The sequence below is a fragment of the Hippoglossus hippoglossus genome, chromosome 13, assembly GCF_009819705.1.
Source record: "Hippoglossus hippoglossus isolate fHipHip1 chromosome 13, fHipHip1.pri, whole genome shotgun sequence".
Taxonomy (NCBI): domain Eukaryota; kingdom Metazoa; phylum Chordata; class Actinopteri; order Pleuronectiformes; family Pleuronectidae; genus Hippoglossus; species Hippoglossus hippoglossus.
The window spans coordinates 13645910-13661511 of NC_047163.1; the positions used below are offsets into that span (position 1 = coordinate 13645910).

The window sequence follows — 15602 nt, forward strand, 5'->3', positions numbered from 1 at the left end:
ATTAATAATGAGAGGAGAACTGGTTCATTGATCCAATCAGAACAGGCAGATTAAATTAGCCCCCCCCCCCCCCTCCTGCAGCAGCAGCACGGTTTTGGAAGAGGCCACGTATCATATTTCTGACTTTTTAATACCATTCTGATCAAAATCAGAGTGGTGGTAATAATGAGAGCAGATTTTTTTTTTCCAAAATATTTATTCCAGTTTTGTAGGACTGCATTATCTGAATGTATAGCGTGAAATTGTCTGAAGAGCAAAAACCATCTCACATCAGCTCAAGTCAACCAACCAAGATAACAACCTAAAGTTGAATAAATGCTTTAAAAACTCTGACTTTCATTGAACTTCATATCTGAACAGTAGAAAAGTAACTCATTGAAATTAATCACACTCTTTTACAGCTGCTCACAACATTACAGTCATTAGTTTTACTTATAAGTAATGAATACAGTCTTTGACCTGTTGGTGGCTCTTCATGAAAAGCCAGGGATCCCTAAATTAAGATACCATGCATTTCATGGCAGTTCATCTAATCTAGTTATAGTTATCTGGACAAAGTGTTGGAGTGAGAGTCGGCACCAACCTCCACAGAGCAAGCTGCAAGCCTGGCTAAAAATAGTAAACCACAAGCTGAGGTGTGTGTGTGTGTGTGTGTGTGTGTGTGTGTGTGTGTGTGTGTGTGTGTGTGTGTGTTTGTGTGTTTTGCTGATGGATGATGCTGTGAGCAGGGAAGACAAACAAATATCACAGAGAAGCTATCGTGGACAGCTTTAATAGTGACTACAACTCTGAAGACAGGAGCCTCGGCCGTGATTGGAAGCAATGATAAATCACCACAAATAGTCTGACTGTGATTGTGCTTCCTGTAAGATGGAGCACTTTAATCTTCCACTTAAACACACCTAATCTTCACCGCTGCTTTTTAATCTGCCTTTTAGGAGCTGAATATTCGACCTCACCAGCGGATAATGAGAAACAGGAACAAGTACAGGGATGTTAGCGTGAAGGAGGAGGTGACATTGGTTATAACAGGCATCTGAGGGGAGGTGATTGTTTCTATATGAAGGATAATGTATGGAGTTACATACATGTGCACAGCATATTTGTGCATGTGTACATCCCATACAGCTGGAATGGCACTGTCCATTGTCTCAAATCAATTTGTTTTATGTGTGTGTGCATGTTGTTCTTTGGTTGTGAGGACAATTTTTGGTTCAAAACCATGATTGTGAAAACATTGTGGCTGGTCCTCAGAACTTGTTGGAGGGCTAAGACATGGTTATAGGGTATAGATTAGAATCAGGTGTACAGTATGTTATGGTTAGGATATAAGTTAGGGCTATGTATTTAGTTGTGATCATAGACTGTATATAAAGATAGACAACATGTCTCCACTTCCTCCCACTATCCAGAAAAGAAGCTTAAACGAAGATTAAATACGAACCGTGGAATTTTGTTCATTTTGAGCAAGAGTTAGTCATTATGAGTCAGACTCAGTTGTCAATCATGACGTAAAGTTGCCCAGGCGGGATTTATGACCTATACTGCAGCCAGCCTTTAGGGGGCGAGTGAGATGCTTAGGCTTCAGTTTTGGTAGCTGTCATGTCGTCCATCTTTGTATACAGTCTATGGTTGTGATGTTTATGGTTGGGGTAAGGGGCTAGGGATTACATACAGATACATTTGTTAATGAGTGTCCTCATAACTAGACAAAGACAACAGTGTGTTTGTGTGTGTGTGTGTGTTGGTGTGAGTGTGTTTGGGTGTGTGTGTGTGTGTGTGTGTGTGTGTCACTCTCACCTCTGATTGAACTCCCTCCGTTGTCTCCAGGTATCCATGACAATGTGATTGATGTGGTGGTCGTCTTGGTAACAGTGAGGCGAGGCTGGTCAGGAGGGACTGTGGATACGAGGACAAACAAAGATAGTATTTGTGTTAAATTGCCTCGATCTCCCGGCCCAGATTGAAAACCTCAGTTTTAAGAGGCAATACGGAACTTTCTTTCAGATCACACTCTCGGCCAAACTGGCACTACATTCTTTAATAGCTTTTGGACCACAGTGGAACTTTCTCTTGTGGAGTCAGAGAATGCAACATAATGAGTGTGTGTGACATAAGGTCAATGTTTGGATTGGTCCTCTCAGGGAAGTTATCCATATGCTACGCTCTCTCCGAGACATAATGACTTTATTACTCTTTCCTGAATTAAGACTTCTCTAAAATGTTTCTTTTCTGTTTTATTTTTGTCTTGTTTCATTGTCTGCCTCACTGTGCAGTGCCTCTATGCTGTGACTACTTGCCTTGGACCTGTAGATTAAGTGTGATCTCATCTGACCCCCAGTTGTTGCTGGCCACACAGCTGTAGTTGCCAGAATCCTCTGCTTTCACTGTGCGGATGAGGAAGCTGCCGTTGCCATGGACACTGCGACGGCCGTCCACCAGGACAGGGGTAGGAGTCCCATTGGTGCTGGAGAAAATAAATGAAAAGTAGCTTAGACATTTCTACAGATAACAAAATGCTGCATATTCAGAGTATCGCTGATAGTGTTATATCATATCTGTGCTGAGCAGCAGCACTTTCACTTACTTTCCCTTCAGCCACTTGATGGTAGGGGGAGGGTCTCCGACAGCCTTGCATGGCAGAACGATATCTTTCATCCAGGGAGTCGTCACTGTCCCATTGAAGGTCAGAATCCTGGAGGGAGCTAAAATCCACACAAACACATAAACTTTATGAGTGGTCTGAATGGATGAAGCTTTTGTCAGAAAAGTAAGAAACAAGTTTTCAATTGTCCAAATAAAAAAATATTCCTTATGGTTTTTTAGATTTTTTTCCCCAATTAGGTGTCATATTCATATTGTGCCAAATATCCCAATACAAAATCTCAATGGTACAAAGATGTTGTTTGTTTCATGAAGTTCTCATATGCTAATATGACCAATTATGCTTTGAATGATGATCAAGCGTAGAAAACAATGTGAATATAAAATATATGAAAGGATATTGTTCGCCCAGCTGTTTACCTTTGGCCAGAGGCTCCACTGTGATCTTCTCACTGTTGTTGCCATGACCGGCAGCAGTCACAGCCACCACCCAGATACTGTACTGTCGGTTCCGAGCCAAGTTTGGGATCCTGTAGAAATACGCATCTGGAGACGCCTCGAACTCACTCATCACCTGTAAAGTTTAGAGAGAGGAGAGATTAATGTATCATTGGGCAACAGCTTTGTCCCGAGTGTAGAAATGCAGCTGTGAACAAAAAAGCAGGCATATTTTCAGCAAATGAAAGTATCTTTATTATTAGTTATTAAGGATCAGAATCCCTGAAAACACTGACGATCTTTTGGCATACAAATGCTAATACCATGGGATGCAGGTTCGAGCAGAAGACGATGTATTTCCTGATGATACCGTTGAGTTTGAGTGGAGGCAGCCAGGAGACAAACACCACCGAGCTGCTGGAGGCGGCAGCCTTCACCCCTGCTGGAGGACCGGGCACTGAGGAAGAAGAAAACACAGCAAGGTTCAGGAGATGCAGATAAACATAAATATAGTATTTACTAAATAATAGTAGAGGATAAAATCATTACACCAAGAAGAAGCTTTCATCTGCATCTGCTTGATTTTTAGCAGAATTTTGCAAAAACTACTATTATTCATATTAGTGTGTGCAATTGTGTGTAGATATATATAAAAATCCAGATCTAGTGAATTTAAATGAGGTTTCATAAGGGGGCAGTCGGGCCTTGGTGAGAACCATTCAAGTTAAAATGTCTTGATAAGATCATGAAATGTATCATGAATAAGTTTACACATTTTTATCCTCCCCAAAGCTACAGCATCATATACCTTTGAGTATAATGTCCAGTGTTCTTCAGTAGCATCTATCTAGAAACCAATATGTGTCTGATCATGTCTCTCATACCGTCCTCTTTTGTGCGCACGTAGATCTGTTCGCTGCGGACACCATCTCCAGCGTTGGTGAAGGCTAACACCTGGATGCTGTAGTTGGTGTACTTCTCCAAGCCGTCCAGCTCCAGAGATGGCTGATTGGTCGTCACATTCCTGATCTCTCCCAGCTCTGACAAAAGAGACAAGATACGTTAATAAGACTGGGTAACACAAATTATACAGTGTGCTGGTTTGGTGCAGCTTGCTGCCATAATTAAGAACACTAATACCAATAATAGTTCATTCAGCATTGCAACGTAATGAAAAAACGGTTTCCCTGTGATTAAAGCTGGAATTTCACAAATCTCGTGTAATAAATCAACTAAAATGTTCTGATTGTACAGTAAAGATAATGTATGTCGAGCATTCGGCTGCATAATGATGTTTCAGTGCAATAAAACGGGTATTAAAGGCTTCTGCTCTTCACTTTTGCTCTGATTTCTGTTCCCCTCGCCTCCATCCTTCTTATGTCCTGTCACTCAGAGCTGAGGCAATGGGCCTGCCTTCACTTATTGCATTGTGAATTATTGATGGAGACACGCCACTGCAGGTTGGATTATTGCTATATTGCAAGATATGCAATCATGTGGAAAACACAGGAACCACCGATACCATCTGTGCAATACAGTGAAGACCTTTTGTAAATCTGCATTAGAAAAAACACCAATCTAATGTTAAAACTGGCTCAAATTATGTATGTTAATTATTTAATTACTATTATAAATCAATTCCAAAGAGAAACTGTAACACTACCTGAGTTAAAAAATTATTAATTGAAGAGCAAATAATTTGCATTTGAAAATCACATCATCTGCGTCTCACAAACAGGATCAATATAAAGGACATGAAGAGGCAACTGAACTACAATTGTGCCTCAATAAAAATGAAGCTGCTGTTGTCATTTATTAAGAAATAAGTTGCTAATATCTAAAAATATTGAAAACATGATTTCATGAAATAAGAAAAATCTGACACACAACACTGAAATATTCAGATAGCAGCACCTCTGCAACACTATATATTAGATTATGTCAATACCACAGCCTCCCCTAGTGAGAGGACCATCACAATCAGCAAATAGAGCATTAACGACAGTCTGGTGACTTAAATGGTGATAGGGTGTGTGGATGTGAGTACCTCCATCGGGCAGGTTGGCCCAGTAGATGACTCTGTAGCCCTGCAGGTTTCCGTTGAGAGCCTCTCTGGGCAGCGGAATCCAGGACAGTGAGATGACTTCTGGAGACTTGGCCACTGCCAGGACATTTTCAGGAGGCCGAGAAGGCACTGAAAGAGACAAGAGGGGGAAAAAGTGTAAGAGTAGAAGATCAATAGACTTTTTTTTTTTTTGTGGCAATACCAGTAATTGTCGAACCGTTCACTCAAATTAGATATAATCATGTTATCAAATTATTATAATTCCCTACATAACTTACGAACAGTGTTAGAAACTTCTGGTGTTTTAATGAATCTGTTGAATTTAGCTCAATCAAATATTAAAAAAATTATATTCATTATTTCATTACAATGACTCAAAATAGGGTTGAGGCAAGATAATATAAAGCAGTTATTCATGTGATGTAGTTCAAAACATGTCCAGCAGATGGCAGCCTTTTCACAAAAATATGAAGCCCCACATCTCTACCAGGGTGTGAAGGCCTTGCAGTAAATCAGTTCTTTATTCAAACTCATACAGCAGGTGGATCATACGAAAAACACAGGGTTACTTCAAGCTTGAATAAATAGACTTTATATAGGTGTTATATATCCAGTATTAATTCACATGTGCTACTTACCATCCTCCAGAGTTTTGGTGACCACCTGCTGTGACGACGGCCCGGTGCCCGCCCTGTTTGCAGCCTGCACCACCACACTGTACTGAGTGAACTTCTTCAGGTTGTCCAGCAGGATGCTCTCCGTGGTGTCTCCTGTCGTGTCCAAGCTGATGATGGTGAACTGGTGGCTGCCGCCTGGGCTGTACTCCCTGTAGCCCACCTGGAAACCGCGGATCACGCCGTTCTGCAGGTGTTTATGTGGAGGCTGTGAAATGAGAAAATAGTTAGATGACCATAACTCAAACACATATGGTTGTCCTAATGCTCAATAACATCTTAATCATGTTAATCAGCTGCTTTGATATCTTTTCTTATTTTTTAATTATCTAAAATGAAAATCCCCACTGTCTTACACATATGTAAATACAATAAAATAAACAGCAATATCTGATAGCATTTGTAGCTGCATAATTTAAATATAAAAGTCCAAATGCTGTTTTTGAAACTAATAGAAAACCTGCCTGAGGGTAAGGGTTGGAGTTAACCCTAACCCCATCTACATCATGAAATCAGCCTGAGCTCCTAATATGATCTCTGTGGACTGTACCTTCCAGGAGACTTTGATGCTCTGCGGGGACGTGGACTCCAGTATGACATCTTGTGGTGGACCGTCAGGAGCTGTGAACGAAGCCCATCACTCTACATTACTGCATGTTACTGTTAAAAGTGGAGAGATGTTCTGCCATAGAAAGAGTGTTACATTTGATCTAGTTCAGTTCCACTAGATGGTGCTGTTGAGTTAAGAATGCATCTTCATACACTGAAGTTTCTACCTCAACAATAAGGAGAAACTTGCAACATCATCAACTTAAACCTTTGTAATGTGACAGATGATATATGTTTTACTTAATCTGAAGTTTATGACTTTATTTCAGCGATGAATCTGCTAAAATGGGTCTTATTAATGTGCTGGTATGACTGAGGGGCGATCGTTAACGAGCAATAGAATTAAGACTAAAAGCAAGAGTGACCTGATCTGTTTGCCCTGATATAAAAGATGATGATCTCCATTTAAAACTATCATAAAATCATTAAGTGAAAGTGGACTCAACAGGTTTGAGGGCCAGGAGGCAATGGACACTATATCTGAGGCGTTTCATTCCAAAACAGGACTCGGTCAAAGTATAAATTCTAAGTATTAAAATAAATTCTGGTCATAATTTTATATAGTATTGGAGCTAAATCAACACTATAAAATATTGTGATTGAGAGATAGTGGAGTTTCATTTTCAGGAAAATGTATTTCATCTGCACCATAGTTTGACAACTTACTAAGTTGAACTAACTAACCTGCTTCATCAGTAGTTATGGTGAGCTCGTTGCTAGGGTTGCTGTTGCCGATTATGTTCTTGGCGACCATGCGGATGTTGTAAGTGGAGGAAGGGTGCAGGTCGATGATAGTGGCCTGGTTGAGCTGCGGTGACACATCTTTGGTTACCTGGGCTGAAAGCCAAGAAGCTAGAAGAAACAGAGGGAGAAAGAGAGAGAGAGAGGTTGGATGGAGTGTCAGAGATGGATTACAACATTTATGCATTTCTTGTTGACTCTGTCGCCTGAACTTGCGCTCGATGTACTTATGTCTACCTGATTTGTTCTTGCACTCAATATCATATCCTGTGATGGGGCTGTTCCCGTCAAAACCCATCGTCCAGCGCAGAGCTATGGTTCGATCCTTAACCTCCCGGATCTCCACCTCTGGAGGGTCGGGCGGCTCTGATGCAACATGTAAACACAGCCGAGAGTGAGAGAGAGGCCGAAAAACACAGTGGGAGAGAGAGAGAAAGAAAGAGAGAGAGAGAGAGAGAGAGAGAGAGAGAGAGAGAGAGAGAGGGAGAGAGAGAGAGAGAGAGAGAGAGAGAGAGAGAGAGAGAGAGAGAGAGAGAGAGAGGTCCTGAAATAGAACTGGACGGCAGGCAGACCAGACAGATGTATTGGTTTCATTCTGTCTGTGATTTCCCCAGTGAGGGATTGGGTTTGACTACAGAGAGTGATGACACCATGTGGCTATTAAGTTAGTAAATTATTGAATTACACAACAAATTACGAAATCTTTTCAACTTCCTGAGGGAATTTAGTCTTTTTCTTAACATGTCCTTTCCCAACATGAGCTGCAGTGAGTGTGAGGTGCAGCGGAGCTTACCTTGCACCGTCAGCTGTATGATGCCCCGGTCCTCGCCGAACGAGTTGATGGCATGACAGGAGAAGAAGCCGGAGTCCTCACGAACTGTAGGCATAATCTACACAGACACACACACCACATTCAAAGCTATCAGGTGGTCAGAGAGTTCTACTATCAGTGTAAAAAAAAAAAATCTAAAATTACATTTCATCTTGAGTGGTTTTTCAAAGTGGAGGAGGAGCAGTGTGCTCAACTTCTTCAGAGAGAGAGAGAAACCTCCACCCTAAACCATGTGGGACACTTAACTACTCAATTATCTCAAGGCACATATTCCTTATCCTGCATTACACATGTACTCGTTCATGCTGTGTTTTAATCAGCATTAAATTGAACTGGAAGGTAGCTCTTTAATATTTCATGCTCCACTTGAATCTACTTGTGAATGTGAATTTCAGCAAGAATTTCCTCTGCCCTTCCTCCCAAACTCTTCCTCTCTGCTTCCCATCTGTCTGAATAGATTAAAACGACTGGAAAAAAATTAGATTCACGGTGGCGTTTGATTTATGGTGAAAGTTGAGCACCCACCACCAGCGTGGAAATGACTTCGTCAGCCACTTCTTTGACGGTGACCACGTATCGGCTGGTCTCGGGGTTGATGATGCGTTCCTCTTTCTCCCAGCGCACCATAATGGGCTTCTCTCCGTGAGCGATGCAGCTCATCTTCTTCTCCTCGCCATGCGTGGCCAGGGTGGTGTTGGGGTAGGAGGTGATCATGGCCGGGACTGGATGGAGGAGACAGAAAGGCCAAGGTGGCAAGAGAGTAGCAAGAGGGAGGATAGGGAGAAAGAAAGAGAATAGACAATGATATCAGTTGAAATAGATCTTTTATCCATTTTTGGATTGTGGTGGCTTCTGATTGTGGATTATGATTACAACTAGATTGCTTAGATATATAATATGCCTACTCACACATACTATCATTATCGGCAAAACATCGAACATAACACATTGTCATTGCTGCTCCGTTCATCTCTGAGGTCGCACCTTGTTAGGCCCTATGAGGTAAATTGAGATTTGTGAATATGGGCTATACAAATAAAATGTTATAATTTTTGTTTTTATAAGGCTATATGTGTTATTGTAAATCTGCTGACTATCTTTATAGTCATATTATTTTCTGCATGTTAATGTTGTATTTTCTAATTTTGTGAGGTTTTAAAATAAGACCACTGGGTTTTCTGCCTTCCTCTGCACTGTATATTATTATATGTCAGTTTTCTATGTATTTGTTGAATCTGTGCTGAATAAAAAAAAATCTCAAAAATCTAAGGAGAAAAAAAAACATGGTTATATCAGTTAAAATGAATCCATCTATGCACACATGCCGCTAAATATATCAGTAGAGTGATATCAAAAATAACATTTTCAGGAGCTACTTGCTATTCTTTAAAAAGAAATGGTTTTACTGTGCCAGTTCTTTTTTTGGTCCAAAATTAACACATTCTCTTACGTCTGATCTTATACAGAGTAAGACACCTTCTCTTTTTTTCCTCTTACAATTATGATAACTATTTCAACACTCCAGGGACCATCGCGAACGTCATGTTTGACACTCCTTGTCTCCTGTGATGCTGTGAGATAGAAGAGGAGCCCTTCAGGTAGAAGCCTGCTTTGATAATAACAGCAAGCAGTGTAACGTGTTGCTTTCTGAGGATGAGGCGGAGGAAACGGAGAAGAAAGTGGTGACTCCTGACTGAACTCCCATCGGTCTGAGCGTGGAGCCGGTCTGGCTCTCTGCTGTAACCACACACCAGGCTCATTAGCAACACATTTAGCCCCTGTGTGTGTGTGTGTGTGTGTGTGTGTGTGTGTGTGTGTGTGTGTGTGTGTGTGTGTGTGTGTGTGTGTGTGTGTGTGTGTGCGTGCGTTGTTCAGCAGAATGACTTGTTGAGAACGTCTCTCACCCAGACTACTCAGTCTGTACTCACACTCACACCATTCTCTTACTCACACTTTCTTTCATTGTGTCCTTTTCTCTCTACTTGCATGAATCAGAATCCTGATTATCACACTGAGACGTTCAGGTGCTATTGTAAGTGTAATGATCTTTAAAGTGTGAAGCCCCCAAATTGGATTATATCATATTAACTCCAGCAGCTCTGAGCAGAGTGAATCAATATGCTAATCTTTGTCAGTGTGGACATGCAGGACACAGAGTTATACTGCAGGTAAAACTATTTGCTCACAGTTTTGTGATCCTACAATCGAATTTGTGTGATCGAAGTATTATGAAAATCTATTCAAAACTCCATGCAAAAAATGTCACTTCAATCTGCTGTGTCTTAGAAAGAATTACAGTTTTCACTTTTGTGCAAGAATCACACTTTAAACTGCACAAAGAAAAGAAAGAAACATTGAACATTTTAAAAGGCAGCCAATCCTGCACTACAGTATCAGAAAAAAACATGTTTCAACATCAAGAAATCCAAGATAATATTCCTTTTGGAAAAATGCAGAATAAAGTGAAATTACAATGGCTTCTATAATAATCTAGTTTGATATTTGTTGTCTTATACCTCCACCAAAAGGTTAAAAATAAATCATTTCATTAGTTAGAAATAAATAAAACATTAAGTTAGTTATCTAGTTATTTTACTATTTTCATTTTAGTTTTTGTCTGCATTTGTTTGTTAGTTAGCAATATAACGCACGTAACTACTCAACCGAATCCATGAAGTGGGGCATGACCTGCGGAACAACCAATACAATTTTGGTGCAGAGGGATTTATTTTCTTTAACTTGAACATGGCATGGTTGGGTGTTAGCCTTGGTGGCAGTATGTGCTCTCCGATTGCCCCTCTAGTTCTGTATTTATTTATCTATTTAGTAGTTGTTGTTTCATCTATTAAATGTCCGACTAGACTGAAAAACCTCTGTTGAGATTTCCCATGATTTTCCCCTTGTCTGTCAGATGATTAATGTTGAGCAGGTACAGTGTATAGTGAAGCTATTGCGCGGTGAATATAAATCAAAACAATCAGCTGAAAGACGCTAAAACTCCCTGCAGAGCCGAGAGGAACTGCAGACTCAGGTGGTTCTCTGTGAAGTTACATTACACACAGCAGTTGCATTATTTATATGAAAATATTGATCTGAGCAGCTTTAAAGTGTTGCACATTTTCTGTGGAGTGGCTGATTGACTTATCATCTACATTAGACAGAGCAGTTTTCAGGACCACATGCTGTATCTACTGTAGAGTTAACAGGCTTGTAGTGAATCCACTGTGTCTCTGAAAATGGCAGGTACCGGTGGAGCAGTGGTTGGAGGCCTCCTCTTACCAGGAGAAGATGCGGTGTGTGAGTTGGAGTCGCTGTGTGTGTGTGTGCATGTCTGTACACTCCTGAATAATGTGTCTGCGTGGATGTGTTTTACTCGGAGTGCATATGTATGAAAGTGTGTGCATGAGAGCGGCGGTGTCTGGGAGAGCTAAGTGGGCGAGCACAGAGAGCAGAGAAGACTTGTGCTCATGACACATCTCAGCCACACTACACGACGGAGAAGAGAGAGAGAGCATGTACCCCTGCAGCGCTAACTATGATCCCTCTCTCTCTCTCCCTCTCTCTCTCCATCTCTCTCCCTCCTCAGGCTCCCACCAGGACAGTGATGATTTAATGATGAGAGAGAGAGACCACTTTGATTATTCATACACAGCAGACAAGTCCGCTGGCCACGCTGTTGTGTCACACAGGCACACTCGCATTCCAACGCACAAAGGACAACGCACACATTGCACATTCAGAAATACACAAATACCAACAGATATAAAGATACTGTAGAAATACTGACAGGGTAAGAAAGAGTCATGGGGATACACATGCACAAGAATTGTAAACATGCTTCCACACACATACACACACTGAGTTCCTCTGAGTCAAACAGTATTTGTGGATAACTTTATGATAATTTGTTTTGGCTTAACAAAGACCACAGTCTGGTACTCAGAGGGCCAGGTAGGTTGGACAACCACGAGTCAATTACTGACAATTAAAGTCAAGTACTTGAAATCATAACTAATATTATACTCTACTTGTGTGAGTGGTGGTTTTTGCCATGGCAGTGTGCGAATCGTGCTGATGTGTTAAATCTCGCCCGTTCTGTCGTGTGAAAACTGCTTCAGATTATCTCTTTGCTCTTTTATCATTTATTTTTTCACTGATGCAGTATAAAGATGTAATTACATTGTATCGCTACACTTTTTTCTTTTAAGGCTGATCTATATTTGAGAGTTAAAACAAGACTTCGGGTATTTTGACACCCAAGGTTAATGTCTTTAGCTGAGTCTAGGGGTGGAAGGAGGCATTTGCTGTGAGACACAACCTTTGTTACATTGTTTGATCCAGTTAGTTTTAGTTTCACATTGCAATTTCGGGAGTGGACTAAAGACTTCTGTATGACATTTGTACGTCCTGTCGTCATCACCTATTTGGGATGCGTCTACCTCTAAATGACATCGATTGGTGTGTAGATGGACATGAGGCAGCGAATAGTAGTTTTTCTGTTTGAATGGAGAAAATGAATGAACCAGTTCATTTTGTTATTTTGGTTGCCACTGTAATATAGTTATGTTATTACTACCGACATCAACAACTTCAGGCACAGTACTCGACACTTTGAAGGCGCCGAATTAACTTCCTTGTTGTTCAAACAATCCTCTGAGACTGTGCAACTCCATTTATGGAGAAACTAGCAACACTTTGGGCTCCTGCTTCTTTTACTTCTTCTATTTTTACTGCTGTCTTAACTTCTAGCAATTGGTCTTGAAGTCCAAACTATCCAAAAAAAGTGTCAACACATTTTGGTCCATTTGTCCACCCCGTGGTCTGAGGCACCTTCATTTTGGTTGACACTGAACTGAAAAGACTGAAGTCCGGACCAAACAAGGTAAGTGTGAAAGCATCATTAGAGTCTTCAATCATACTAGAAGCTCCATCATGCAGTACTTGGTCACAAGGTCATTACAAGGTGACACTAGAGAAGTCAAAGATTAACAAAGTCAGGAAGATTCATCATTTGGGCACCACAACAATCCATCCAGCGCAGAGACTGCATATGTCTTTATGCTGCTTCCAGTTTATCTGTCATCTGTGATTGCTGCATCAGTGAGGCACTGATTTGTATACTGTAAATTAAAATCAAGAGAGTTAATGAGCACACACACAAACACAAATCCCTCTTACCCCACACACATAAATAAACACCAACACACAGACTCCTTCAGCATGTTTCTGTCTCTTTCTTCTTCACAGCACATTTTCCTCTTTAAAGCAGCCAACAAAAATCAAAAGGGGGAGCTACTTGCATGGGTTTGCGTGCACATAGGCCTCTGTTTGTGTGTGTGTGTGTGTGTGTGTGTGTGTGCATTTCCCTCAACCCCCACCCACCCCCGACACGATGGAACGTGTCAGACTTGGGACTGCCGACGTTTAAACCTCATTTCTTATTCACTCGCAGCCCATCCCTCTCCCTCGCTCCCCACACCATCATCCCCTTTCCCACTGCCCCCGCGCAGGAAATCGCTGATTTATTTTGCATAGCAACTATGAATTTTAAGTGAGTCCTATTAAAAGAGTCTCCTCAGCTCCTTCTCTAAATGTTATTGCTGCTTAACAGGGGCTATTTTCTCTATTTAAATCCGAGGCCTTGGCAGTGTAAGTTAACATTGACGAAGCCTGCGAGTGCTAATTGAAAGAAAAAAGACAGAAAGAAAGAAAGGGTGCTCAATGATGACATACAAGGCTGTGTGTGTGTGTGTGTGTGTGTGTGTGTGTGTGTGTGTGTGTTTTGTGTGTGAATGGCTCTGTATGAAATCATGTGTGCATGAGAAGATTTGTCATGTAAGTTTTTAAACATGAGCACATGCTTGTCTGCGTGGGTGTGTAGATGCATCAGAGTAAATTTGGAGTCAATCTGCATGTGGCCTTGAATGTTTGTGTGTGCATGTGTGTGTTTATAGCGTGTACCTACTTGTGTGAATCAAGCATGTGACAGAGACTGCAGTATCTACAGTGTTCTATTCAATCTTCTCCGATCTTGGTTGTGCTTCAGTTACCGAGCTGAGGTGAGGCTATCCTTGCTTGCTCGCTTTCCCCTCATCTAATCTCTATGCATCCACCGTGCGGCACGAGTGAGGCCTCAGGCTAAACCTATTCTTTTTGATAGGCCATAATTGCTCGGTTGATGTATATTTTTTAATATCCAGTGATATTACAGGGGCCTGGTAATAAAACACAAGCGGGAAGAGGAGAAAAAGTGTGAGTGGAAAGAGGGGAGACGAGGGATAAAAAAAGAAAGCTGAGAGGGGGTAGAGGGGGGGGGGGGGAACAAAGGCAGCAGAGAAGAAAGAGGGAGGTATGGGGGGATGAATGTGGGGTAAGAAAGACAAAGAGGTGGACTTTCCGTCACTCAGCATGGAGGAGGCTTCGCTCTTAGATCTTCAGACGGGAAATGATGCATGTTAAAACTATAGGACCACCGGTGGAGATAGAACTGAAACTTCTTCACTTCAAATTACGTTGGTGGTGGAAGGGTCTAAGAACTTGTGAAAGGAGGTAGAGATGTTAAAAAGTAGTGGATTCATTGATCAGGGGAAAATCTTACAAACTAACCCTACTCAAACCTGGGCAAAGGAGGGGAGACAACACGAGTTGGATGTAGGCCTGTCAATGGGCAGCACATACTGCGGTTCACAATGATAACCATAACCGATTGAACTCTTCAATTTCAGTTTTACAATTTTAAAACGACTCCTCGATTTCAGACAGGTTGACGGAAGCAGTTTCTCATTTCCACGTCCATCAATGATGCCGTCTACAATTGCCAACAGATTTTATCAGTTGTAGTTAACAAGGCTGTACCACTTCTAAGGCTCCTTTAAATGTGGCCAACAAATGCTTCCTTTCAGACCCAAGCAATGGAGGCTCGTATGAGTGGATCGTTCTTGGGCGAACTTATGCCAGGATTTATTCATTCAAAAAGACAATGGTGGCGGCAAGTGACGAGAAGCCCAATGCCTCCACTTTTAATTTTAAGGTTCAGGCTTCAACTCAAACAAACAGCTAATGGGAAACATGTTAGAAAACTTAGGGGCATTAAAACTTTCTCGTCATGTCCAACTGTAGCTCTGTTGCTAGGTGACGGCAGTAAGAGCGGGATTACGCAAAAACTACTGGACAGATGTGGAATGTGTCAGGGAAGACTCCATCAAATGTCGGGGTGGATATTTATCAGGGAGAAGTTCCAGGAATATTTTTTTTCAACATTTTCATAGATTTCTCTAAGAAAAAATGGATCTTGATGAAAAAGGAATGAGGCATGTTTAGACTTTTATGAATGTGTGCAATTTGGTGCAAATCCAAATAAAAATCAGGAAATCAGCAAAGTGATCGAGTAGCTGCAAACCTGGTGAGTTATCCTTGAATCCCACTTTATTGTATCGAGGGATTGTTCGAAGTGCTATACTTTGTAACATTTAAAACATTACAAAGACATTTATTAATATAACGCACTGAAAAGGGTTGTGCTATCATACAGGTTGAACAATTATTTTATATCACTTTTACTATGATTTTGATAGAGGACAGCAGAGCCTGCACAGAAAACAGAAGAACAGTGTAGACTACTGTATAATGATTTAAAAAT

General features: G+C 41.2%; 1 protein-coding gene across 4 annotated transcripts in view; it reads right to left on the reverse strand.

The window, feature by feature from the left end:
- Nucleotides 1–15602, reverse strand: part of dscamb (Down syndrome cell adhesion molecule b) — a 121651-nt gene that overhangs the window by 15140 nt on the left and 90909 nt on the right. For 2 of the 4 annotated variants that reach the window (XM_034604174.1, XM_034604176.1), the window contains exons 12-24: nucleotides 8489–8685; nucleotides 7925–8021; nucleotides 7369–7497; nucleotides 7075–7242; nucleotides 6332–6402; nucleotides 5746–5989; nucleotides 5090–5236; nucleotides 3927–4082; nucleotides 3366–3499; nucleotides 3025–3178; nucleotides 2588–2705; nucleotides 2301–2467; nucleotides 1801–1899 (exon numbers count right to left, since the gene is read on the reverse strand). In XM_034604174.1, coding sequence (XP_034460065.1) covers nucleotides 1801–1899; nucleotides 2301–2467; nucleotides 2588–2705; nucleotides 3025–3178; nucleotides 3366–3499; nucleotides 3927–4082; nucleotides 5090–5236; nucleotides 5746–5989; nucleotides 6332–6402; nucleotides 7075–7242; nucleotides 7369–7497; nucleotides 7925–8021; nucleotides 8489–8685 — 1881 coding nt within the window. Of the gene's footprint in view, nucleotides 1–1800; nucleotides 1900–2300; nucleotides 2468–2587; nucleotides 2706–3024; nucleotides 3179–3359; nucleotides 3500–3926; nucleotides 4083–5089; nucleotides 5237–5745; nucleotides 5990–6331; nucleotides 6403–7074; nucleotides 7243–7368; nucleotides 7498–7924; nucleotides 8022–8488; nucleotides 8686–15602 lie in introns of all 4 variants that reach the window. The other 2 variants (XM_034604175.1, XM_034604173.1) reach the window with 1 other exon arrangement.